Here is a 27,952-nt window from a genome sequence, read left to right on the forward strand (position 1 = left end):
CTTCAGTGAACGGGGGAAGGGTTTGCACGAACTGCTGTAATAATAACTAAATCTGCCCTACACTTTCAAACAAAAAATTTCATGCATCGTCCTCTACAAACATATGCCCACTATCTAAAATTTTAAAAAATGTAGACAAGCCGTACAAAAGCACGAAAAATATTCAGTATAAATGAGGGTATCTTTGTTTCCTATTATGTGATGAAACCCAGGTTCCTTTATATATAATGTGTGCTGTATGATATGAAAATGTGTACAGTACAAGCATCCAGTCTTCTGTCATTCTGCTGACAACCAAAAAATATTACCCGAAACTCTCCCAGTCCATTTTTCCTGTACCATTACACTTAGCTCCATTATTTAATACTTCCAACGAAGTCAGATGTAAACTACACCAGAATTGTTGCCTTTTTTATAAATCGTAATATCAGACTGGCCATACAACCACACTTGTCAAGACAACAAATGTATCTAAAAGCACTTTCATTTGTTTCCCAACAGACCACAACCAACCAATTATGACAAAGAGACGATCCTTTTTTCCCCTCCCTTGAAAAAAATCCTACAATAGAAATCAATGACAGCGATTTAACCAAACGACCTACTAGCTCCTACACTGGATGTTTTCACCATCAGAAGCGACCGTCCAGCCGAAGTCTTGTCTGTGTAAAGATACATAGTAAACAGTATGTTTCCTCTCGTGCTGTTTGTCCGCGTCTGCGATTGGTGCAGATGAATGGCCTTCCAACACACGTGACGTCACTGGCTGTGTGGAAGAGTTCAGTTCGGGTTTAGAAAGAGTGCGGCTGTGTGGACAACATCGCGTGGAGTGGATCGGTTGTTTGCATTTGGTGTCTTCAACAGATGTTTATCATGTCAAGTACACTTTGAGAACAAAAGTGAATCCAACAAGAAGCTAACTGTGCCGTGGGGACGTTTGCCTGTAAGTCGATTTAGGTTTTTTATTCGTTCTTTACGATTACATCAATAAGCATACTTGTCTATTAAGAGATGTAAACAGAATTTGTCTTTGCAGTTACATTCGGTTTGGATTATAAATATGTTGCTTGTGCTATTCTTGTGTGATGGACAAACGAAGGCTGTAAACAATTTAGTTTTTCCAGAATTCATTGCCATCACATCAGAAACTAGCTTTCATATTCACGGATCATTCGACGTGTCATTGTCACCAAAATTCTAAGGTTCTGTAATTATAAATCGCCACAGAAAGAACTTTAGTTCTTTTCTCTATGCTTAGGTAAGCTTTGATTTGTAATTTTCTCCTTTTTGAAGCTTAAAAGTCTAGCTGACAAATATGATTAGCACTTTAGTGGAGGTCTAATTTTTGTGTGTTTTTTTTTTTTTTTTTTTTTTTTTTTTGCAGATACTATTTCCTCATAACTTAAATGAACAAACTGCTTGTTTTTACAAGATTCAAATACGAAAATGTCATAATGCTTAGATAAAGATCAAACTTTGGAGCCATAATGTGCACAAATATTGTTTTTCAACAATATCCATTTTGCCATTGCTTGTAGCCTTGACAACCAAGAAACACGCATACATTTGTGAAACGTTTCGAGTTCTTTCTGTTCATGTTATGTGGTGTAGACGTATTCCAGAAGATAGCATTTCCATAGCATTTTCCTTTCTTTTATTCTCCTTATTCTGCGAGTGGCGGTTGATTCCGACGTCGGACTGCAAATGCATTCCCTCCTCCTTGTTTGCAGTAGTAAGAGTGTGTATTAGTTGCTACGAATTTACGTTTCCAATAGGCATTTTCATCAATTGAAAAGGAAAGAGAAGAAACTTCAATTCCGCGCAACCCATTTTTTTGTTCATCAACATATGGATATTTTAAACGTGTGTTTTAAATCATGGAGAAAATTCACTGAAGTCTTAGGATTTTCAAATCATTAACTTGTAATGCAAATATCTACCTTTATTTAAAAACTTGGCTGGTGAATTCGAAATACTACACACAGATGACAACAATTATGCCGGTGTCACGAGCCCACGCTTTGCCTTCTCACAGTGCGCAGGCGCAGGGGTCAACACGTCATGTCCACCACTGACGGGTCATTTCCGCCAAGATAGCACTGAGCACAACAACAGCGTTGGCTGTCTTATTCGGATGTTTGAACTTTGCGAATTGCGATACTGATCTATGCATTTTTGTTCTTTGCTAACCATCCTTAAATTCTGGTTAACTATGATCTAGTCACACCTGTCTAGTTTTATAATCTAGTTTTATTTAGAGTTTTTAAGATAAGCCTGATCTCGGACTCATGCTCATCTCACGGTATATCAAGCCCACAAATTGCCCTGTCTGCGCATGCGCACTGTGAGAAGGCAAAGCGTGAGCTCGTGACACCGGCACGAAATTTCGCAAATAAATCCCTTCGCTGACTTTTTATTGTTTTATCCTAGCCTTTTGTAAACATCCCAGAGAAATGACCCGTCCTTCGAGCCCTCTCCTCCTGGACGATGACATCTCAAAGAAACTGCTGCTGTGCCTTCTGCTGACTTGGATGTTGAGGAAGGCTGGCGGCGACCGCTACAAGGCCAGGATCGTCACCATCGAGGTGAGCGATCAAAACTCGTCCTTGTCCTTCGAAATAAGTCGGTCAGGGCCGGCCATCAAATTGGCCATCGAGCAGTCGCAGGCGCTGTACAACGACACGGTGGAGCTACTGTGGGAGTTCCGCGCAGGCTCCTGCGGACCGGAAGTCGTTGGCGCGGTGGCAGCAGACGTGTACTACACAACTGGTGTGGATGTCTTTATTGGTCCAGGTAAGTGGGCGACAAGCTCTCTTCCCAGACTCCTTCCCTATAATGTTATAGGGTCGTTTTGTTGGTTGTCGCTCTTTGGTGTGGTGTGAAATTTCACGATAACTATTGCACACATTTTACCATTATATTGCTGGGGACTTGTGACGAGCGAACTGGACTGTTGTTTGCCAAGAGGCTGCTTTTAATCATCTGAAATTCTCATGAGGCAGAGGTTGGTTTTTTTGCGTCCGCTTGGTCGACAGCGCTGTTTGGCGGTCAAACCTCTCTCGACCCAGGGTTAGGGTTACAGTAAACAACTACAGTTAGTTGAGCTCTAAAACTACTGATCAAATACCTCAATGTACACGAAACCTGGCAGTGCTGACACAAAATCACAGAAATAATAATCAAAGAAAGGACAAAGAAGTCTGCGTGGAACTATGTACGTTCCTCGGGTCTCTTTCTCCTCAACCCCGTTGATGGTGGAGGTGACGAGCTCTCGACGTCTCCGCTTGGTGTTTAGGGGTGTGCTGGGATCTGAGACTTGGAACCCGACCTCGAATGTCACACATGATCCAACAACATTGAAACCACCACGGAGGAGGGACTTAGGTGTCTTGGGTGGTCAGCTGTATCACAAGACAACGATTCATGAAAAAGCCGGTAGCAAATCAGACATCGCTGGCGCCTAAATCAGCCTGGAAGCTCCCATACTTCGTATGCAATCAGTTTAAAGAAACTTGGATCTTTTTGATATTTTTACTTGAAGTCTTGTATTTTGTTTGGACACACGAAGATAGCACAGAGATGGAGAAATTTAAGGCAGTTGTGAAAAGTCATCTGAAGTACTATCATCTGAGACTACATGAACAAAAACTTGAATATCTGAACTATCAACAGCAGCACAAACGTGTACAATCAGAAAAAAGCAAGACAGAGAGAGGACATGAAAGTATTGGCACATGAGATCACATTTTATATAACCAGGTCATTTCAGTGGCGCTGTTACTGACTTCATGTTGACTTGTTCATATCCTGTTGTCCAGACATCAAGAGTGCGTGACAGCTGTTCTCCCCAACTCTTTGTGTGCACATCGCTTTCTCTCTGCCCTCCCTCAGTCTCATTTTCACCTGGCAGTACTGGATTTTTTTGTCATATGACCTCCAACATCCGCAGCCAGACAGACACACCCGTCTCTTCGAGAGAACGAGCGAACTTTTTATTGACTCAGAGAAAGAGAAAGAGGGTAGGAGGCATGGAAGAGGGGGTGTTATGGCGGCTGTAAGAAAAAAAAACCAACTTCGATCTCTGGGTTTTTTCACGACGTTATTTGTCGATTCAGGGCAGCCTGTCTGATTTTGCTTTTTGTTTGTTTTGTTGTTTTGATTTTTTTGTTGGGGGAGGAGTGGGGTTGTGTGTGTCAGACTGTATATCAATTATTATTTAGGAGTTGCATAGCCATTTTAACTGAAAGATACGCACTCGCCTCTTTTATTACAACCCCATGGAGCAATGGGGCCAGTTGCATAATACATTTTCTAATTTTAAAAACTTTCAGGCATTTAATTCTGCTTCAATAATCAGTTATATAGAAGCAGAATTCGCAACACAATTTAAAAACTTTTATAACTAAAATTGTTTTAAATAAGATTAAACTGCTTATAAAGTTCGATCCCGTCAGCACATTTTTCGTATGAGTTTTTGGAAAGCATTTAAATGGCATAGGAGTGATTTGGGAAAGATTTGCTTCTTTGGAACAGTTTTTGAAACGTGCAACTAACCTCTGACCTTTAGAGTCTGGTGTTATAACATTGGTACTGTCAATACCATCTCCTGTGCGCTGACATCGAAACATTTCGGCGCTGACGTGTAGGTCACAGACGAGCAGCTGTACAAAACTTTATCCCATGTAGATAAAGAACTCACCTGGTTCATGGCCTCGCATCCGCTGACAAAAGGATGAACAGACAACATCGATCTCAATAACAGAAGGTGTCTAGACTACCGCTCCGTCATTTTGTTGAAATATTCTTAGGTTTAACAATTCCAAGAAAGTTTACTTCAGAATTAGTTTGTGGGCTTAGTTTTTTGTTGTTGTTGTTTTGTTTTTTTTCGTGTTGAGCCTTGATTCATTCAGAAGTTGCCTGCTCTCCATTACCCTGAATACAAATAGAGACTGGAAAGGAAAAAACGAGTAAAAGTTCTGCTGTGGGTGGTTCAATGGCCTTCTCGAGGTTCCATAAAGTTTTTGGAAAAAACTGAAAGCCACAAGGCATCAGGTTGGGGGAAATAAGTTGGGGCATCAATTATGATGAAAGCTGAAAGTTTTGTATTCGATCCAGTTGAAAAAAACTCTTTCTCCAATGTCAACAAACAACAATAACACGTCGACACAAAATTCTGATGCAAAAATTCACTCCCAAGTATTAATAAAAAGGGAGAGATCTTACTGAGATGGGAAAGAGGACAATATTTTATAATCCAACGACGGCAGAACCTCTAAAAAAGAAAGTGCTCGTCAGGAAGGGATGATGCATTGGTCAGGTATACACTATAAAATATTCCTCCCTAGGCCGCTAGAAAGAGTCTGACTTGTTTGTAATCCCTGACATATTCAACACTTCTTGAATTTCTTTGCACTTAATTATAAGAACCACTTTTATTTTCAAAAGGCTAGTTTCATGGTTGCTTCATAAAATCGCGGAACAAGGCTTTGCTAAACAGGTTTACAGCAGAGTCGAGGACGTGGGATAGACAATGAGAAAAGTCAGGCAAGCCTCAGCTCGCTTTTCTCATCTTCCCTCGAAAAGAAGGTTGTATGGCTAATGTGTGTGTGCCATTCCAACCGCATGACTAACGAAGGTTAATGATTGCTTTTCTTCTTTGGAGGACAAAGTGGGAGGATAGGGGTGGTCATAGATATTCGTGCTCCAGTATTCTGTGGTTGATGTTTAAAGTGTGTGGTTCTTCGGGTTAATCTCTGTTGCAAATTTGTCCGGGACTGGTGCTGCCGCTTGAGCAGCTTTAAATAGAACCTTAAAGATGATTGCGATATTCATCCTGACCTGTAATCAGACGCTTAGTTGGGTCTCAGAAGTTGACAGAAACCCTCAGAGCCTTTCTTAAATCGCCTGTAGCCAGCTGCGACTTCTATGACTTCAGTTGCTACTTGCGGCATACATCTCTGTGTGTGTTAGCAGAACACCTCATCACCAGCATCTACATCAGGAACGACCGATGGATGGTACTTGCTGTTGTGACCTGCGGCACGTGAGGTCACAAATGCTGCTGTCCTAGTTAGTTTATTTCGAACGTTTTCATAGAATTTGTTTTTTGGGAAGGGGGAGAGTTAGAAAGATGAAAGCTGTATTTCAGTGTTGCACAGCTGCTGAGCGAGTTTTATCAATGATAAATGTAGGATAATATCAGGCGGTCGATGTGCCCCGTCCATCCACACACACACAAAAAAAAGAAAAAATCCGTTCTGAGACTGGTGCAGCCATAGCAGAGTACGATGAAATTAGAAAGTAATATCCGATTTAGTTTTCCGGTGTAAAAATGAAAACTTGCTCCTGCCACTGTCATGCCAACAATTAGAATCGCCAGCAGTAGCCACGGCAGTCAAAACATGGCAAAAGCTGACTGGACATTGGAATAGTCGAGAAAAGCCTGAATTTATCTCTTTTTCTTCTTTGCTTCTCTCCCTCCCCAAACGCATCCCACGTTCTGTCATCATTTTCTTTCCGTCGGGCTTACCTCTGCATGTGTGCGTCCGTGAGAGATATATATAATAGTGTGACTACATATTATTGAAGGGAATTCATGCGTGTGCACAAGCGTGTTTGCAAGCGTGCTACATCCGTCAGAAAGTTATTACTGACAAAACTGCAGTTTAGTCTGTATTTTTCAAAACTGATGGGAACGAGAAGCATCTGCAAAGCTATTCCCAGGTGATAGCTGCCAACAACAAGAGGAGAGAAGCTTGACTAATGCATTTGGCTGATGGTGGCTGTACAGTTCCATCTGTCTTCCTCTTTGATTGAAGAGTTCTGAACAGCTTCACGTCCGAAACGTTCGCTGCTGTCGTTTGTGAGAATTATGATAAAATATTTCCTTATAAAAACATTGATATGTCAAGAACAATGCAGTTCTTTCGTATGTTTACTGGCCTCATTCGTTGACGAGTTCTATGTAATGAAAACGACAGAAAACTAGAACAATTTTTTAAGATCGTTTTAAACAGTTTTTGAAATGCCAGCGTGGGGATGTGCTCTGTGGATAGTCAGATGCAAATGGATTTAGCTGTCTTCTATCTGGTTTAAGTTCTTTTGAAAGGTCTACAATATAATGAGCGTTTGTATGGAGGAAAACAGCACAAAACTGGATGTCTCTACCCCCATTATGAAAGTATTTGATTCTGGGAGCGGGCTACCGGAGGTAAACATTGATTAACGATTAAAGGTCACGTGACAAAAGTATAATGGCAAAACTGTAGTTCAGAATTTTTTTCTTATTGAAACTAATCTAAGCAATTCGTCTATCTGAAGTTTTTACTTTCAAACCGTTGGATGCTGGTTTCATCTTATCTGTCTTAGAGATTCTTCACAACATAAATATATCACTTCTGTCACAAGTCACGCCATGTAGGATTTGTCAATAGTCTATCAAACAGTCTGTTGTTGTCAGTCAAAGCAATGATAACAACAGGTAAACGCAGTTCTTATGAAACACCTACGTAAGCTCTTCGGTTAAGTAACATTAATTCATGGCTAAAGAATTTAGAATTAATTTCAGATAAATACGGGATTAACAGACGAACAGAGGGATGGATATCGCCAAACTGCCTTCGATACATCAGTTCAGCCTTGAATTTAAAATTGTCTTTGATACACAAGCTTAACATTATGCTGCTATTTAGAAGGTTCTCTGACAAGATCTCGTGGACGTCTGACAGGAGAATGCAATTAAAGGTTTGTTAGATGGACGGACGGACATATAAGCAGATGGATGGGGATGAGTCATGCTGTTGACATCGAGAAAATTTTCATCGGCGTCGAATTTGCATTAGTTGGGTAGATACAGATGTGTAGATAAAGACTGGCGTCCTGCAATGAGTCTAATGGGCTTGGTGTGAACAAGGCTCAGCGGGTGTATCAGACACAGTTTTAAATACAAGAACAAAGCTAAGCTAAGCAGAGACAGTTGTGTGATGCTTCCATCGGTTCGTCTGTCGATCTAGCTGATTCCAAATTTGTTAAACTTTAAGAATTTAATTTCTTAATTTTTTTAGCGATTAATTGAAGACACTTAATCAAAGGGCTTGTATAGATACCTCTTTAATCCTCTCTCTTGTTATTATTTTGAAAACCAACAGACAGAAAACAAACAAAGCAAGAAAGGGGTAGAAAAAAAAGACCTGCACTTTAGAACTCTTCTCCATATGAATGATTGCTAGTTTATTAGCATGTCAATGAAGAACCACCTGATTTTAGAGTGCCAGTGGACATAGTGGGGCTGCCATCAATACTGAGAACAGCCCACGAGTCTAGTGCAAACACATCACGGTGAAGCGCATTCTCAGCGACACCGGAAGTGCTCCCTCGAGGCCTGAAATGAAAGCCTTTCAAACAATCATAAAGTCCCTGAGGTAACTGAAAACATGGTGTAGCCTCTTTACCAAACCCGGCAACTCGCGGTGCAATGCTGGAACTGGTTGTCTCAAACATACTGGACGTCCAGCAAACATCATCTGTACGCTCGTCCATACTGACGTCACTTCCGGCTAGCCCCACGAGGGGCGGTTTAACGTGTTGCATCATTGCAGGTCCTCAAAAGAAAGTCTCTTTCACGTGATTGCCCTTAATGACTGCTGTAATGTTTTGGCTCTGGGTCCATGAATGATTGATGGCGTGGACGGAAGAGTTCTTTGGTTATGAAAGGTATTTGAGAAACAGGTGGGTTTTCCTGCATGGAGAGGAAATCGTCAAAAGTAGAAACACTTCGACGAAAAAGGGGACAAGAATTTGAACGAGAGAGGTAGGCGAGGAGGAAAAATAGCAGGGAGGACTATCATGCGCACCCATCACTTTCATCGCTGTGGTAGTTCTCTGTGTGTGTACATATTTTAAGTGTAAATTATGAAACGTTTCATTACAAGGGGCTCAAATATGGACAGTAATATCATGTACTAAAAGAAGACTCAGGGAGAGATGTTTCCTGCGCAGCTGTACCAAATTCACTGAAACAAACACGGGTAAAGAGTTAAATAAAGCAAGAGGGACAAGCAGTACCGTTTTAAGACATTCATTTATTCATTAATAAAGCACATTCATGCCGCAGGGACATTTTAAAGGCTTACCGATAGTTTAGAGTTGTTATTTGTTACAACTGAAATCTTAGACAATCACCCGAACTGAAACTTGCGATGTACACGGAAATGTCATTTCCTTGCGAGATGCGAAGAAGGATAAGGTATTCAGTCTCGATTCTGCTGACTTCATTTCCTTCTACTAGAGAACATCAAAGACAAGTGTTTCAGCTAGTATTCTCGAATTTCTGTTAAAAAAATAAAGGGAAATTGTTTTCTAAGACCATGCACAACTTCTGATTTCGATTAAGGATAAAGGCAAGGATAAAAAGAACAAATGAAGAAAACGCATGCAAACGCACTGAGTCCAAGAAAAGGTTGAAAGAGGTGGGACGGAACAGAGAAGAAAGAAACAAATGTTGAAATAAGCAAACAGAAGAAGGAGAGAACAAACAAAAATGCATTCATTTTTTATATAATTCTCTGTGCACCATATTGCCATCCACCGAAAGTGTGTTTACCAAACCAAAATTTTACAAGTAATTTGGGAAATGATCTAAATATATATAAAATCAGATCATACCTGGACATGAAGTTTATAAAACATACAGAAGCAGCTCGTCTAATTAAATATTTGATTAACGGTAAACCTGTTATGTTCTTCTTTTTGAACTGTGACACAGGGTGCTTGGAGAGCATGGTGTCTACGTGTTGTGCCTAATCCTTTTTCAAATACAATCCTACTTGACGGTTAGTCTGCCGCATTGTGTTCATTGTGTTGTCCACCACCAGGCTGCAGCAAGGCGGTGATGCCACTGGCACACATGGCCAACAGCTGGAACCTGCCCATCATCACGCCTGTGGGCAACACCGAGATCATCGGCAACAAGAATCAGTTCCCGCGCCTGACGCGCACCTCCTACTTCATGCAGGGGCAGTTCGCAGACGTCGTCGTCTTCCTGATGGAGGAGTACCTCTGGAACACCGTGGCCGTCATCAACGACCAGGGCACCCTCTTCTACGACCTCCTGGGACTCACCTTCGACCAGATTCTCGATGTAAGAGGCTTTACGGCCAACTACTAAGATGATAGTAGAATTGAAGTAAGTGACCAGCATCCGTATAGACACATGCACACACACACACGTAGTCACACACCCACACACGCGCTTATCTGTAAATTACGCCGGTTCGATCCAGTAAAACTACTTGATTTTTCCAATACTTTTCCGATAGTTTACTGATAAATACGATTGTGATAAAAACAATTAAATCAAGCTAGAGACACTCGTGGGATGGTCACATGTATAAACATATCAGTCTTTTTAAAAATACCGATGTGTGTGTGTGGCCTGCGTGCCACAGTCTGTGATCTGTGGTAGAAAAAAATGTCATGAAAAACATCCGTGAAAACTAGGCGGCCATAATCATATCATCTGTTTCATAATTGCTTCGTCACTGCGCCTTTCACGTGTTATTCGTAATTACAGATGCAGCACAATTCGTAGGAATGTTAAAAATAATGACTGTTAATATAAAAAATTAATCTCCGTGTTGCACATTACTGATGCTCATGCTCTGCATATGTCTCAAACTCTCTTTCACCATACTTTCACCATTCCTCTCCCTGTCTTTCCCTCTCTCCCTCCATTTCTCTCTCTCTTCTTCCCTATTTGTCTGTTCTATTTCACCCTTCTTTCTTTCTCTTGTTCCTCTCTTTCTCTTTCTTTCCCCTTTCTCACTCTCGTCCTTTTTCGTCTTCCTCTCCATCTTTCTGCCCCCGCCACCTTTCTCCCTCTCGCCTAATCCAGCTCTCGTTTTATGCTTTTGTTTTTCCATTGCAGATTGTTTATCTCACAATGAATAATTTCTGTAAGGAAATGTGTGTGTGCTATTTTAGCGCTGTGTTGGCTGTTGTTGTTCATGACCTGTTACCAATAACAAGGTCATAAAACGCGTGTTTGTTAGTGCGCGCACACGCGTCTTCTCTCACAGTCTTTTCTACCACAGTTCCTTTCTTTATTATTTTTTAGTTTAATTCTTTCATTTTTCTATTTTTTCTAGTTTCCTTAAATTCAATTTTTTTTTCTAGCTCATCTTTTTATTTATTCCTTCCTTCTTTCTTTGTATCTTTTCTGTCTTTTTTATTTCTTTTTCCATCTGACTGTCCGACCTCCTTAAGTGATATTGTCGATTTGTCTTTTGATTGTCTCTTTGTCTCGGGGTAATTGGTGTTTCACGCCGAGCCGGCAAGTCAGGCTGTATCACGCAATTTTTGTCTCGGGGTTCGGGAGGAAGATAAGGGTCATGAACAAGGATCCGACTATGAGGGGCTAGTGTGAGCATATGTTCTGTGACATGCAGGCTAGTCGTATGTTTATGTTCTTTAACGAGTCTTGTAATGAGAGTGGACTGGCCATGTGCATGTGTTCTATAAGAACTGCTGGTATGAACTTTTTCTGCTTCATCTTTAGCTGACCAAAAATCAGTTTTCACTGCTCGTGTCTCCATTTTCTCAGATTAACATATCACATAAAATAGTCTGGCGAAAACCAGAAGCTTACACGATTATGCATCCTTGAATCTTTCAAATATTAGCAAGTGCGTTTGTGCGTGTGTACACCTTTGTGTAAGAGTCTGTCGTCTGATGCAAACACAATTCCAGGGAAAACCTAACTTCCTTGCTTCGTTTAATCTCTGGCGAGATGCCGCATTAAACATTTTGCATGATCAAAGAGTAACAATCAGTAGAGGTTATTGACTTCGTGATCAAAAGAAGCAGCAGGCACGGACAACAAGTGGAATCCCGCCAGGAGACAGCTATCAATAGAGTCTGAATGGATTGGCCACATCTCCTGGGACGATGCAGACCAATTTTAAGAAGAAAAGTTTTCTTTTTGTTTTGCATTATTTTTTTTTTTTTTTTTTTAGGGGGAAGAATCTGTGGCACTGAAATTTAAGTGAAGATGGAAATAACGAACAAATTTTAAGCTCTTGAAATACACCGCCTAAATGTAGTACGTATTAAAATTTCATATGAACGTTCAAAAATCGTGTCAATACTATTAAAAGTTAGTTCTTTTTGTGATATTCTTATAAATTTAGAATTCTTGATGATACCTTGTTGACAGGGATCATAGGGAAGCTTGTCCTCATTTGATAGCTGCATGTCTTGACCTTGTACTGGGCATCCGCTTCCTCTCATTAAATTCCAGTTGAAAGAAAATGTCTGTGAACTCCAAACAGGTCTAGGACACACGCGACTTGGCGCATGAGAAAACCGGGATGTACTTTTGAGAATATGAAATCTATGGGTCGAACATGCAAGGGGAGAAATGAATTATCGGGGGATGTCAAATGTGTAATTTCTATACATGTGCTAATGGTGTGTGCTGTGTAAGATCACAATGTATTGGAAGACTTTAAGGAACAGGAAAAGAGATTCGAGCAGAAAAATGTGTTGAACAACCAGAATGATGGATTGACAGCTAAACACCAATACTTTGTGGTGAATTAGTCTCAAATTCTGTCCCGTCAGCACTCAGCGACAAAACATCTTAGTTGCTACTTTTTCTGACTCTCCCACTTCTCAATCCCAATACCTGAATCCCTTTCCTGTCACCCTATCTAACCAATGCCAGATAGTAACAGCCAACGGTATACTTGTACCTCATGTTTAAAAGTCTTCATCATTATTTCGATCCAGCAAACGATCGAAGAGAAATTTGAAAGGACTCTAAGAGCCAATGATTTAGGTGTTGATAATAGTACAGCAGCCGGCTAAGTCTCATCAGAAAATACAACAGTTTTTTTTTTTCTCAAAAGCTCCCAGTAAAATGGTAACGCCTACCGTTGAATTCCTCTTACGTCCCTTCCAGGCAAGATAAAATGAGATTTTATTTATCCCAGAAGACCATTGTTAAGCTTACAAGGGAAGCAAAGGTTAGAACCACACAAACAGCATCAACAATACCATCGCACCTTTCTACCCGTCACACCAGACAGACCCTCACACAATCACAGTCCAGACCCGCCTATAGTTGCCTTTCATTCACACCCGCCAGCTTTCAGGGGCGGCATGGTCTCAACAACAAAGAGCATCCTCAATCTGTTGGTCGTGCAGGCAGGCACACATAACCGGGGGGCTAATGAGAACTCTCACGTTAGGGCATGATCATTGTTTTATAGAATTGCAGGCACTTTTAAAAATGTCAACCTGTTATAGAGAGTCTGATGGTTCCTCTGAACTAACACAAAAACTTTTTAACAGGTGTACATTGTATCGATTCACATTCTTCTTGTCCTTCACTAGGAAATTGTTGTTGTGACCAATGTTTCAGTGCCTACAACGCCACCTCCTGGTTTGTGGCAGTATAAGAAAATAACATAAAGTTGAGCTTCGTTTAACTTCCTTTCTTCGGTTTTCTTTTCCTTTTGGCAGACCAGGGAAGATCTGACATGGCGACGAATACCATTCACGCTTTCGGCCATTGACGATAGGGATGACTTCAACATCTACTTAAAAGAAGCGAGCAGATTTGCACGAGGTAATGAAAACTATAATACCCTAATCATCATTCTGATTTACAATAGGTATGTAGTTTACAAACAGTAATAAAAGTCCTGAAAAAAAGGAAAAGCATTATATATGCACTAGTATACATGTATACACAAAATGAAGAGCGCTTCTCCTATTTACTAATGTTCTTTCAACAATATATGAACATGCTTCTTGCAGGTGACTATGCTGATAGTAACTAACACATCAGCTATCATTTTTACGCTACCAGACTACAGATTACCTACTAACAATTTACATGCTAGAGAAAAAAGGCAAATGATAATTCCTCCCCCTCCAACAGTCTTGCTTTGTAGCGGAAAATATTAGTGTTTCTAAGTCATGAAAACTCCAACGTACGAGTTCTTTGAGTGGGGGTTGGGGCTTGTCTGTCGCTAATAATAAACATAGTGTAAACATGATAAATACAGGAACAAATGCAGCTGCATGCTGGGGTGATAACCTGTCATAATTTCGTGCGATAATAAGTTTAAGCCGGTTGGATAAATCTGATTGAAACTGCTAGAAAGTGCATTTAGGATGTGCCACGCCATCGTAGAATATTTACTCCGAGTTGACAAACTTCTTGTTGTTTTCCTTAGTCACTGTTGTTTTGGTTGTTCCCCAGTCATCATCTGTCTTCTCGACCTTATGGCTTCAAGGGAGTTGCTGCTCGCGGCGCATGCGCTAGGCTATACTTCCGGCGATTATGTCTTCATCCTGCCGGGGCTGACCGAGATGCCGACTATGGACCTATGGAAGCGAAACAATACTGAAGAAGACAAGGTTAACCTTTTACGGAACCTTTTTTATTCAAAGCTGAACCATTTTTAACAAAAAGTACCTAAGTATCCTTATTTTTTCGTGTTTGTTTTTTTTTTTTTTTTTTTTTTGGTCACTCTCCAAACAAAATTAAACATTGTAAATGCTGGCAAATATATATTACAATACAGCCATCACGTGACACAAAATTGCCAATCAGTGTGTCGCTGATGTCGTCAGCAGCTGTAACAGTAAGAGCATCATCGGCATGATCGTTGAGGAAGCAGAAGTTGCATCGCTGCTGACCTTTCTCGTCCATCAATTTCCTCGCCAGTCGTCACACGTTTCCCTGTTACAACAGACGGCGCTGTAGTCGTCTTCCTACAAGTCTCATTCCACCAGAAGGCGCCACACGGCCGCACATGCCGGGATGATTGTGGGGCTTACACTCAGCATAGCACCTCTGTGTTATGGGAGCTATGTGGTTTGCCAGTCTCCACAAACCACGGACCTACACACTGTGTGAAGACTCCTGCCCTTGCCTGACCCTACAGTCAGGATATGATGGCTGGGGGCAGAGAAGTCAGACAAACTCATTCTTCTGTTCTGTACTTAATCACCTTTATTATTTATTACTTACCACACCAGGACGGTACAGCTACTGTTTTAAGCCGTCTATAGTCATCTGCATGAATTTTTCATGTCTACCTGTTTTTTCTCGACTAATCTTCGCAGTCGTTGTGTTTCCCCAACTGTAGCTGGCAAGGCAAGCCTTTGAGAGCGTGATCCTGCTGGTGTTGGCTCAGCCACTAGCTGTGCCGCTGGACCACTTCAAGAAGCTCATGAGAAGATCGTCCCTTGAACAATACGGCTACGATTATGGTAACAAAGAGGTACATAAATTTGGTGCTTGTTTGCTAGTTGCGCGAATATTTGTTGTTGTTGTTGTTGTTGTTGTTGTTGTTGTTGTGTTGTTGTTGTTGTTGTTGTTGTTGTTGTTGTTCTTCTTCTTCTTCTTCTTCTTCTTCTTCTTGGAGGTTTTTTCCCTTTCATTTTTGGTTGGGTGGAGTCAACGATCCGTGGCTTTTTTATAGCTTGGTTGTTTCCAGCTTCAATTAGTTATCTGTCTTTTTGATAGGTAATAACCAGTGGTCGTTATAGTAGCTATATTATTTTATATTATATTATAACAGTTAATAGATATAACTTTAGATAGTATTATATTTATTAACTGTTATTCATCCAGCTGGGTTAAGTTGCGAATTCATATTTGTGTTTATTTGCTTGTTTAGCTGTTACTTATATCATGCTAAAAGAAGACAGTTACAATAGAAAAATAAAACATGTTCAGCCTGAACACCGGTTTTCATTATATCTTTACATTCATTTTTATTTCTCTGGTTCTTCTGAGCAGCCAGAAACATCTGTTGTGATATACTACGAATCAGTCATGATGTATACCCATGTTCTCAACGAAACTCTTTCTGCCGGAGGAAACCCTAAGGATGGCATAGCTATGACAAAGAAGATGTGGAACAGAACCTTTCAAGGTTAGGATGGGTTAATAGAATGGGAAGTTCGATTGAGGGAACTGCTAACCATAATGGGGCTAGCACGAAGGTGTGTCAGGGTATTTTTGTACACGATGAATATTGGCGAAAATAGTTAGGTAATCATAAAAACTGCTCATTTTTTAGCCGTTGTGTTGAATTCATTTAAGTGAACGAGTTGTTTTGCGGATTTGCAGGACAGAGAGTTTGATTTTTGCCAGTTATTAAGTTCGAATCTGCAGTTATTTCAGTAAAGTTCTATAACATTTACTTTGTGCTCGGAAAATTCGTTTGATACGATGTCAACTTTAGTCTTCGTATATTCCAGGACTTGCGGGTCCTTTGGTGGTCAATGAGATGGGCGACAGAGTATCAGACATCGTGGTCGTGGATCTGAACCCTTCCACCGGCAACTTTGAAGTGGGTCTCTTTACTGTTCGCTTGAAAACTGAGACCTATGTCGTATCTTTTCCACTGGTACAAACAATTTTTGAAGACAGCTTGACATTTGAAGGCTAACAAAACATCAGTTAGACGTTTTCTGTTACGTGACTTTTGTTTGCCATTAGCCTGCTTTCTTCTATCGTCGGCACATAGCAACCTCTGTAATAACTACTTTTCTTCCTTCTATTGCTCCCTTGTTTCCGTCCGTCTTTCTGTTCTTTGTTCCTTGTTTGCACTTCTTTTTCTCTCCCCTTACGTTATGGGGAGGTCCAGTCGCGCAACGGTTAGCACCTGTCACCAATACAGTGAAGGTTGGCTGTCCTGGGTTCAGATCTTGTCTCGGGCACGCTGTTCTTTCTCTGCATGTGGCATCTGTTTACAGGGCTGGCTGCCTTATCGCGATATAGCCTCAGTTGCTGGCTCGGCATAAAACACTAATTCCCTCCTGCCCTTACGTTTTAGATCAATAAAACAAGTATAGCTCAGTGACAGCACAGTAAGTATAGCTCAGTGACAGCACAGTAAGTATAGCTCAGTGACAACAACATTAATTGCCAGTGTTATTTTCTCTCCAGATAGATTGTTGTAGCTGTCTGTCTTGCCCCGGAGCACATCATGTGATTTGTACTTTTAACACGCTGTTGGACTGATTTGTTATTTAGAACATTGTGATATTTTGTGGTTTAATGTACTGTGTGATTGGTACTTTTGCACATTTTGTATATTACAGACCTGTCTGATTTTTATTTTAGCATATTGTTTTTATTTTATCACATCATGCTCTCTGTCTTTTTGCTCATATTCTGTGCTTTTTTTTCCTTTTTTTTCTATAGCACATGCTTTTGCCACTTTCAAGTTTGGTGCTTTCTATTTCACACACTATTCTCGGCATACTTGGATTTGAAATAAGGTTGTCTCACTCCACAGTCAGTCCTGGTATACAGAGTGGAGAACAGAAGCTGGCAGCGCCAGGGCACCAACGGCATCTTCTGGCCCAACGGCAAAGGGCCGCCACTCAATATTCCTCTCTGTGGCTTCCGGAACGAGAATTGCGATGTGAAAGGTAAAATGTTAAAAATTACATCACAATGACACTTGACACGTTTGAAAGAGTCGTCTCGCTTGTCTTCCTATTCCTTTTCACTTTTTCTCCATTTGTTGTTTTCCTTCTTTATTACTTTTATCAACGATGTCTTCTTCTCAGCCTTCTTTGCAAACAGGAGTGTGCGAAAAAGCTCCCATTAAAGTTAATTTTTAATAAGTTGCCATTCATTAAATAAACATTCACTTAAAAAAACTTCTTTCGTCGATTCCTTTTTTTATCGCCTTTGTCGGCCATCTGTAATGGCTACATGATATCGACTGTGCTAGAGTGTTCTTTGTGCAGACCATACACATTCCATCGTTGTTCTAAATATAGAAGACAACGACAAAGGAGAGTCAAAGGGACACAATTGTTACAATGCACAGTTTACGGTAATTGCTGGGTGACTGATGACGAGTTAAAACATGATGATTGATGATGATGATTATTGATGATTGATGATGATGTTTCAGGGGAAGCAGATCAGCGAATCACAATAGCCCTCAGCGTACTTTTTTCCGGTGTGCTTCTCATTGGTCTCATTGTCTTTAGTGTTATCTTCAGGTAGGAAAGACGAAAGAAAGAAACAATCAAAAGAAAGAGAAAAAGATAAAAAAAACGTGAATAACTGGATATTTTCATTTCCTATTCTTTTTTATTTCGGTTAATAAAATGTGAACTGTATGTATCTTAAAATTTAACCTAAAGAACAGCCCGTTGAGTAGCAGTGTGCTAGACCAGGGATGCAAGAAAAACCAGAAAAAAGGGAAGAAGTATTTATCCCCACGCATCTTTTTTTCGATGGACGAACATTTCGATTCAGTGCTCGACCTTCTATCCCACTAATTACTGCAAGTACAATTGAGATGGCGGTGAAGTGGCCCGCGAAAAGCCTCTCAGTGCTAGACTTTTGTGGTGGTGGCCTCTCAGAACTCGAGAAAGCTGAGTTGGCATTCATTAACCAGTCAGTCATCGGGTCCATCGTCTCCCTACAGTCTCGGGTGAGAAGGGGAAGTGGGACGGAGTGTACAACACAGCAGTTTCTCTCACCTTTTCTTTCCCTCAAAGAATCTATTTTTAGCGCTCGCTAAGCAAATCCATTCAGATCGTTTATGAAGAAGAACAAGAAGAAAAACTGGTTTACGAACGTCAGAGACTGGACTGGTCGTCCATAAAGACCTTTTATCACCCAAACCTGGCGTGGGTGGTCAGCCTTATCAGATGCCGCGTCTATTCATGTGCTCCTCATCCAACGACAGATACCAAGCAGCCAAGGGCCGAATGACTGACTGAATGACTTGACTTTTAATTAACAAAAGTTCATCGGCATTAAATATAGTGATTATTAGAATCAATAAATTATCGATCAGTATATATGTTGCTCAAGTGAACAGAAATCGTGATTAAAAGCCGTTTTAAAATGCTCTTCCACACCTTGTAGACTCGATCGCAATATTTACAACCCCTTTTAAGAGAAAAACAATAAAGTATTCATGTGTGCACGTTCCTGTCAGTATAAACGCCCAGAAAAATACCACTGGGACGATGGGAATACAAATATCTTCGAGAATCTTTGAAAACAAATGGTCCTTAGAATTTTTCTGAATGGACCTTTTATCACTTCCTGTTGTTCAAGTCACAGTCATTAAACATAATTTTTTCTGTTTCTGGCTTCTCAAGAGCCTTCTAATGGCCCTCTCCAATTCCTTGTTTGTGGAGCAATTTTGAAGCGTCCATGTTTGTTTTATTGACAGGCGAGGCGACCGAGCTCCAGTTCAAAACAAAACCGAGACCCTGACAGCGGTATTGCAATATTCAAGGTAATGTGTGACAAAGATCTTGTAGTATAAAGGCCTCTCTCGTTTTATTTTGCCTACAGCACACTTACATAAACTGTTCTCATGCCTTAATTAAATTAAATCAGAATTTATATTTTTCCACAATTAATTTTGTAATATTTTTAGGGCTTCTGTCTTGGTAATCCTAGTATTCCAGTGTTTTTTTATCTTTTTTTCCATTTGGAATAATTTCAAACTTTTTCTCACGCTGTTAACTGTTCTTGATTTTTTTCCCCCGTCAATTATTTTTCATCCTTCTCAGTCTTTTCTTTCTCCTTCTGTCTCTCTTTGAGGTTTCTGGTGGTGTCTGCTGGTGAACCATAAATTACTTTTATACTTTACTCAAGAGGAAACATGAAGCACAGATCAGTTTTCTCTCTATTTTCTGTAGCTCGTTGCACAGATTTCCTGTGTACGCAGTTTTCCATTTTAAAGTACGAGTTCCGATTTCTGTCATTGAATTTTGTTGTGTGTGTGTGTGTGCACTGAAAAGGTATTTTTCACAAATTTTTGTGTTGTTTATGCTAGGGACAGCATGTTCGTCTGCGGCGTCTGGCAGTGAAGAAACCTGTCATCAGCGGCTGTGTCTTACAAGAATTCAAACTTGTTAGTTTCTTTCTTCCCCAATTCTATATTCTAGTTATCTATTTATCTCTCACAAGCATACATTTTCTCTATGCGCTCACTGGTCTTGTGTTTAAACCTTCCCAGACATTTCCAAACACAGCCACACGTGTGGACGAGGGAGGGGAATCTACATCTAAGAACATGTCATAGTACAGCAGCCGGCCTTGTAAACAGGTGTCACATGCAAAAAATAAACAGCTTGTCCAGGACACCAAAAAAAAAAAAAACAGGCATGCAAACACATAATAAACACCCAAACACACAAACAGACGCACAGACGGGCACAAAAAAGGACAGTGAATAAGAGAAACGCATCCACTGGTAAAACTGTACGAAGGCAGAATTTTGTTTCCGTTATTTATTCGTCAGGCGCGAAACTGAGTGATTACACTTATTCAGAAAGATAATAGAAGCCTTCAGTTCCTCGTCGATCGACGCAATGATTATCGCTTGTCGCCAATACAGTGAGGGTTGGCTGTCCTGGGTTCAGATCTCGTCTCGGGCACGCTGTTCTTTCTCTGCATGTGGCATCTGTCTACAGGCTGGCTGCCTTGGCTTTACGGGCGTAAATCACCAATACCTTCCCTCCTGAATCGATTGACTGGTTTTTCAGGTACAAGAAATCTCCGCTCCCAACCTCGTGCGTGTGCTCGGCGCGTATCTGGAAGAACCACCGTTTGCACTGGTCACTGAATTCTGCCCTAAGGGAACGCTTCAGGTTACCTTTGTTGTTTACTGTCTAGGCCTGACCGTGACAGGCAGAATGCATGCTTTGGAGAAAAAGATTCACAACACAGTTGTGTGTTAATATTAGTCGAGTAGCTGTATCAGGCATGATGGCTCTTATAAAAAAAACAATGGTTTTAATTATTTGTTCTATCTGTCAGATAGTTGCTAACGTCCGGAATTCTAACAGCTAATACTCTGTCTCTGTTCTGTAGGATATTCTGGGACAAAACACCTTGTCACTCGACACACAGTTCAAGTTATCTTGGCGACAGACGTGGTACAGGTAGGTAAGCCACTTCGACATTCACCGTTTTTGTAACTACTTTTCCTTCCCAACATGATCTCCTCCTCTTTGATTTGTTCCTTCTTTCTTCATCTTTTTTATAACAACAGCAATAATAACAAACAAATAATCCTTATTTCCTTTCTGTCCAGGTGTAGTTTCCAGTTATTATATTGTTACTCTCTGCATCAGATTGTTTCACATGACACTGATTTCGTGGATTCTAACGCTGCTTCACCAGTTTCACTGTTTGTCTAAACAATATCTGTCGAGGGTCCTCACGCCGTTTCTTCTGTGTCAGTAATTGTCTCAGTACAACTATGAATCCCTCAGTGAAGGAGACAGGTTCCCGGGAATGCGCCGTTTGGCAATATAGTCATTGTGACAACATTTTTGTTTATCATTGTTATCAAGTGTTATGTACTGTAGGTAATTGCATGTGCTAGACTTTTATTCGACTGGCAATGCCATAGGTTCCTTTACACCGGCATCATCACAAACACGTGAGTAACCTTTGCGCAACATCACTAGACGACAGAAAGTTTTCAGTTCCTATGTCATGGCAGTAAAATCATCGAGGAACCTTGAAAGCTGTCGGGGTATTTTACATCTGCCGCAGACTGCATAGACGAATTTCTTGTGAAATGAAGCAGTAACCAAAAAAAAAAAAAAAACATGCAAAGGGCAGATAAATGCTTTTCCAGACTTTTGATCTGCAGTAGCAATTACCCGTTTGTATGGTGTCTGAATATCTAATTTGAACACGAGGCTAACATCCTCAGATGTCATCAAACGAGTCAATGAAAAGGTTTTATAGACAGCGATAAGCGGGATTAATGAAGGTAGCAAGGGGGAAGTAAGCTGGTTGTCAGCCAAGTCTTCTGTCCTACGCTTGCCACGTACATGTAGGTTTTAAAGAGTCGAGTTAACAACACATCATGGCAGCAGAACTTTGGCTTCAGGAAAAGATCAGAAAAGCCAGCGATCGTGATGCATATTCTGTCCCAGTTAGCCTCCATCCTGTCACACACACACAAAAAGTCATCTGGCATCGTGAAAATGAACAGAAAAACAAGAAAGTCATTGAATATGTGAGTCTGCAACTCGTGGAGTCTCGATGTAAATGAGGTGTGTGTGCATGCGTTCACCGATTGTATTGCCTGTCCTAATCAGGGGCAAGATAGGGTGAAATGCACATTTAGTTTTTCATGAACATTTCTACTTGTTCTTCTGGGCTTTTATGACCTTTGTTGATCAGATACATGGGAACTAAACAGGTGACTTCAGGCAGTGTTTGTTGCAGCCATCTAGAGATAGCCAGAACAACTCTCTAATAACTCCTCGACTGTTGGGAATGGCTGCAGGCTTTAACCAGGGAATAGGGAGAGTGACACGCGTTCTCCTGGCCGCTCCCCTCAACACACACACACACATACACACACACCCACACATCACACACATCCACACACACACATCCACACACACAAGAAGGAACTCTTGATGTCTCTTTCTTGCAGTTTTTGGGTCGTTTTATACAATAGTTTATTCTCGGTTCATTCATCTCGTCTGCTGGTATTATTTTAAAGAGATAAATGTTGGTCCTCTTTCTAAAAAAGAAAACGAAAAAAAAAGTTCTGAAACTAACCAGAGCTCTTTCTGCAAATCTTTACTAACGTGAAGCTTTACTACTGATCGTAAACTAAGCACAGCTATCTCCGTAAGGCAGAATCAGTCCCCGAAGATTTTAGAACTTTCGTGAAATAAAACTGAAATTATTTCCGGATTCAGGGTCTGGCTTACATCCATGCCAGTCCAGTCCAACACCATGGGCGACTGAGCAGCGCCACTTGTCTCATCGACAACCGCTTCACGTCAAGCTCACGGACTTTGGTCTGCCCTCCCTCTTTTGCCAGGAAATCATGGACACTACATCGCAGGAATACAAGCGGGGTATTTGGGGGGTTTGAGCCTTTTACTAATAAGGTGTTAATCGCTACAAACGTTTGCTACAAAAGTGTTCATCTCTGCAAAGGCTTCTTAAGAGAGTATTAATCGATTCCCTGGTGAACATTTTCCATTATGTTTAAAATCTGTCATATACTTTTTCCTCGTTCTTTATATGTAATATGGGAACAGCCAGAAACTTGAACCTTTCTCTCGCAGAATGTCTGTGGCGCGCGCCGGAGATTCTACGCGGCAACGCGCCCTCCAGGGGCACAAGAGAAGGGGACATCTACAGCTTCGCCATCGTCCTCAGCGAGATCGTCACGCGCTCATCGCCATACGAACACGAGGCGGACTACCTCACCCTCGATGGTAAATACTGTCACGTGTAAGTGAATGAGAGAGAATATATATGTTTGTATATGTTCAAGACCCTGTGTACGTACATTCGCTGTTGTACTGACGTTTTCGATCCCGCTGACGATGACGATGATGATGATTTTGCAGAAATCCTGGAACGCCTGAAGAGGGGCGGTGAGCATGAGTTTCGACCCTCCGCCGACGTACCCGCCAACCTCAGCGAGTTCCGGGCGCTGATGACGTCATGTTGGGGCGAGGACTCGCGCACTAGGCCAACCGTAGTGTGGGTCAAGAAGCAGCTGAAGGGCATGGCCGCGTAAGGCAGTCTACTTCTGCCACCCCCACCCCCACATCCATCCCCTGCAAGTCAACTTCTACCTGTCTCTTCTTCCTATTCACCCATCCTGTTGCATCCCCAAGTGTTACTAGTCTCCTTGCTTGACTTAGAGAGAAAATCAAGACGAGAAAATTATTATTGTCCTTCAGCCAGCGACCTTTTAGAAAATACTACAGTTTTTATTAAGCATCTCAATATTCTGTACTGCGGTAGTCTGATTCTTCTTACTATAATCTATCAAAGTCTCCAGTATTACGAAGAGAATTAAGAGACCAAAAAATGCCACCATAATGTGCCTCAGTTTTATGTAAAATAAGTCTGACGTGTTTATGCTGCTTGTGTATCGGAGAAAGAGAAATTGCTGAATGGTGCTTCTCATTTATCCTTAGTTTTTCCGTTTTGTTTATGCATTGGTGGTACCAGATGAATACAATTATGCATCAGAGCCTAATTCGGGAAGAAATAGTGAAAAATCCTTAGCCTTCAAATCGTGATAAAAAAAAACCCGAAAAACAGTAAGTTAAAAAAATCCCTTTTTGTTGTCGTTTTAAGATGCTTTCTGTTCGGTGCCTTTGCAGGAAATGTGGGCAATCTGCCAACTTCTTGGACAACCTGTTGCGTAGAATGGAACTGTACGCCAGTAACCTGGAGAAGATGGTGGAAGAAAAGACAGAGGAACTTGCGGAGGAAAAGAAGAAAGCTGACGCCCTTCTTTACGAGATTCTGCCCAGGTTACACCGAGATGTTAACTTCATGATGTCTGTAACCCGTTTATAGGTCGCTCAAACTCTACCTGTGTGTGCGTGTGTGTGAGTGCGTACGTGGTATGCGTCTCATATTTTCTTAAACATTTATAACACAAAGAGTTGACCACGCTTACTCCATTCCCCTTTCTTCATTCACTGGCCCTTTGTTGTGTGGTCTTCCTTTCGTGGCATCTTTTTACAAGCTTGACCCCTTTCCTAAGAAAGATCCATAAAGCAGTTCTTACATGTAAGTAGTGGCCTTGTCAAACCCCGTCCTCTGGTCTTTCCAGGGGGATTGCCGACCGACTGAAGAGAGGTTTGGCGGTTGAAGCCGAGCACTACGAATGCGTCACCATCTACTTTAGCGATATCGTCGGCTTTACTGAACTGTCCAGCACTTCGACCGCTATGGAGGTGTGTCTCGGTGTCGCCGAGTGGCAACATCATCAGACTCCTGGCTGCTGCTGTTATTGTTGGTGGTGGTGGTGGTGGTGGTGGTGTTATTATTACAGTATTATTATTATTATTCGCCAACGCTGATTTATTGACCTCGCATTTTGATACACCACTCCCAGACTGGTCTAGAAATAGAATTTTGCAAAAATCACACTTTTAACTTGAGAATACTTCTACGCTGTGCTCACAAATACTGTCTTGTTGAGGTATGTTTGACATCCTTGCAGGTGGTTGACCTTCTGAACGATTTGTACTCGACTTTCGACGCCACTCTTGAGGGCTTTGACGTCTACAAGGTAAAATGACTTTTGGCGCTCCTCGCCGTTTCTTTGCATATAATTTTATGAACATTTATTGGCGGAAACTGCTCTGTATGTGTGGGGGTTTTTTCGCTGTTTTATCATCATCCTCGCCCACTCGCTGCCTTATCATCATCATCGCCCATTCGCAGTCTTACACTGAATCAAACTAAAGTTTCTGTCTCACGTGTTTGTGTGCGGTGTCAATTTGTTTTTCGTTCGTTTTTGTGTTCTTAGATTGAAACGATTGGCGATGCCTACATGGTGGTATCTGGTCTGCCTCACCGTAATGGAAATCTCCACGCCCAGCAGATCGCGCGCGTGTCCCTGGCACTGCGTGACGTCATTTCCGTTTTCAAGATACGTCACCGGCCAAAAGAGAAGCTTCAGCTTCGAATTGGTCTTCACTCAGGTTAGTCCTCATCTCATCAACGACTGCTTTGTGTACAAACCTCGTCACCGCGAACAAAGATAGTAAATACTATATGATGGGTCATACGAGATTTTACGTGGTGGCAGCGAAACGAGAGCCATCTAACGGACTCCATGATGGCGGCTCAGGTGAAGATTCGAGCTAGTGGAGACGCATGTAGTGCCATTAATTGCACTAATTCCAGCTGTCCTGGAAAATAGTTTACGTAGGGAATTTCGCGCTATGACCCATCTTAAATAATTATAGTATTTAGTATCTTTGCCGTTAAAACCCCCAGTAACATGTATCGCCTCTACTGGGGCCATTGTCATGAATCCAGAGCAAGTCATATCCCCAGGGCAAAATGGGGAACTGAAGGGGTGCTGAAGGAGAAGTGTCTTGTTTCCGAAGTTATAAACCTGTGTCCAGACCTTTGTGTTTCAGTACTTAGTCTCAGCTGTAGGTACTATAGTCCTCAGTGTCGTGACTATCGCTGTGTGCAGGCTCCGTGTGTGCCGGAGTGGTCGGGCGGAAAATGCCTCGTTACTGCCTGTTCGGAGACACGGTCAACACGGCCTCGAGAATGGAGTCCAACGGAGAAGGTACACGAAGAAGTGCGTGCGCCCTATGCACTTTAAGTGACTAGTTGGCACCGGTTGTGGTTCGCATGACATTGTATGTGTTGTAGAGTGGGTCCACGGACGTTGTGGGTGTGAGGACTTTGTGGGTTGACTAAACAGTGATCCGGATAAGTTTATTGCAGCGTTATGAATCTGAAATAGGTTTTGGAACCTTAAAACTCATCTGATATCGGTAAAAATAATTTTTAAAAAAGGTAACAATGTCCTTCGAAGTTACATTTCTTACCATTCCACTATCCTCTCTCTCCTCATTCGTTATTCATTCGTCCTTCAATCTGTCTCTGTACGTATCCTCTTTGCGTGTCATTTCCTGGGATTTAGATTACATTCAAAGCATATATTTTCCACTTCAGCCATGAAGATACACATGAGTGGCAAGACGTGTGAACTCCTACAGACATTCGGAACATTTGACATCGCGACTCGAGGAGAAGTAATCATCAAGGTAATCTTTAGCCTACCCAGTCTGACATCCTGAGTGTTGTTAGGGTGGGACCCTGCTGGTAGTGACTGTCCGTTATTGTTGGTGGCGCAAACAAAATTATATCCGAGTCATGATGTGGATGGGAAAAAAAACATTGGAAGATGTTTTGCGCTTATTTTTATTCATGATTTTTTGTACGCTTTCTTTTGTTTTTTTTTAATATCTTAAAATAAGTAACAACAAAGAAGAGCTGCAGATGTACTCATGTAAGATATTCACACTATGGGTTCGCAGGGCAAAGGTCTCATGACGACATACTGGCTTCTGGGGGAGAAAAAACAGCGTGCTGCCTACCCTTGAACCCTGAAGGTAACGCACTCCTGGTTTTCAGCCAAAGCACGCAATGTCTTTGCTGTTGCAGACGACAATTTTTCGAGTCTTTCCACTGCTCGGGGAGAAAAACTGATAATAAAATAAATATGTCATGGCACAAAAACTCTACCTGCGGAACCCTTGTTATCCTGACAACAACAAATTGTCAGAGTACGGAAATTTTCCAGAAATCTTGACTATGCCGCGTTCAGATTTCCCGACTTAATTTTTCCATATCTCATCGTTATTTTTTATTTTGTATCCCTCGGAGACTTGAAAACGCTCCCACGGTTTTAAAAAAAAATTATTTTAATGTTGTTTTGATGTAAGCTTGCTTACAAATGGCTATGGCGCACACAACGCAAAAGCCAGTCTGGTTGTGTAGGCGCCAATGTCTGCCCTACTACAAATTAAATCCCTGTGGTGACTTGATATTTTGTTGCATTTCTGTCACGAGTCATGAAATGAAGTTTTTTCTTTAGCGATGTGACATCACGTGGCAAACTTTATCTGAGCAATATGCATTTTGTTAGTGTTTTTCAGGGATTAAGTGACAACTGAATTCTGTTTAATGTTTCGTAATTATGTATGTCCATGCTAGCAGCAGCTGGATTACATGTGCAGTTATTCAATAGTTTTGTTAGCAGAACCCTGCTATTCAATTTTACTGAAATTCTAGTTTCATATCTGTGTCTTATCGTTGCTCATCACATATCATGTGTTCAATTTTAAAGAATATCAACATTTTTTTATGGAGAATATATGGCGAAAAAAGATTAAATCGCACAATGTAGATGCCTTCATCGAAACCCGCGCGCATACACATGCAGTCCTCTCTCTCTCACACACACTCTGAGAGTAGAGACGCATAAAACCCGCTTGTTCAATCACAAAAATGTAAATTGGTTTGAACTTGGTGAGTAAAGGGCAGTTCTTCTTGACTGCAAGCATTTACTGTTCAAACAATAAAAACCAACCCAGTAAAATGTTTCGATACATCTTGACT

General features: G+C 41.3%; 2 protein-coding genes across 4 annotated transcripts; both read left to right on the forward strand.

Moving 5' to 3' along the window:
- The first annotated feature begins 610 nt into the window (after positions 1–610).
- Positions 611–18,192, forward strand: LOC112561773 (atrial natriuretic peptide receptor 1-like). Of its 2 annotated transcripts, none has more exons than XM_025234480.1 (10): positions 611–943; positions 2,431–2,793; positions 9,873–10,138; positions 13,522–13,627; positions 14,267–14,424; positions 15,159–15,293; positions 15,815–15,950; positions 16,279–16,370; positions 17,322–17,457; positions 17,952–18,192. In XM_025234480.1, the coding sequence occupies exons 2-10, from the start codon at positions 2,454–2,456 to the stop codon at positions 18,044–18,046; spliced, it is 1,464 nt and encodes a 487-aa protein (XP_025090265.1). In that variant the 5' UTR covers positions 611–943; positions 2,431–2,453; the 3' UTR covers positions 18,047–18,192. The 2 variants fall into 2 exon arrangements, with proteins under 2 accessions (XP_025090265.1, XP_025090276.1); XM_025234491.1 differs by having other exon boundaries at positions 2,450–2,793.
- Positions 18,193–18,411: 219 nt separating this feature from the next.
- On the forward strand, positions 18,412–27,952 carry LOC112561790 (atrial natriuretic peptide receptor 1-like). 2 transcript variants are annotated; one of them, XM_025234513.1, is made up of 15 exons: positions 18,412–18,479; positions 19,233–19,298; positions 19,845–19,922; positions 20,557–20,661; positions 20,885–20,955; positions 22,744–22,905; positions 23,119–23,271; positions 23,407–23,575; positions 24,175–24,327; positions 24,633–24,756; positions 25,026–25,094; positions 25,335–25,509; positions 26,013–26,123; positions 26,504–26,595; positions 26,869–27,952. In XM_025234513.1, exons 6-15 carry the CDS (start codon positions 22,875–22,877, stop codon positions 26,932–26,934), a joined length of 1,143 nt encoding a protein of 380 aa, XP_025090298.1. In that variant the 5' UTR covers positions 18,412–18,479; positions 19,233–19,298; positions 19,845–19,922; positions 20,557–20,661; positions 20,885–20,955; positions 22,744–22,874; the 3' UTR covers positions 26,935–27,952. The 2 variants fall into 2 exon arrangements, with proteins under 2 accessions (XP_025090298.1, XP_025090307.1); XM_025234522.1 differs by having other exon boundaries at positions 26,013–26,111.

The sequence above is a fragment of the Pomacea canaliculata genome, linkage group LG1 (assembly GCF_003073045.1).
Source record: "Pomacea canaliculata isolate SZHN2017 linkage group LG1, ASM307304v1, whole genome shotgun sequence".
Lineage (NCBI taxonomy): Eukaryota > Metazoa > Mollusca > Gastropoda > Architaenioglossa > Ampullariidae > Pomacea > Pomacea canaliculata.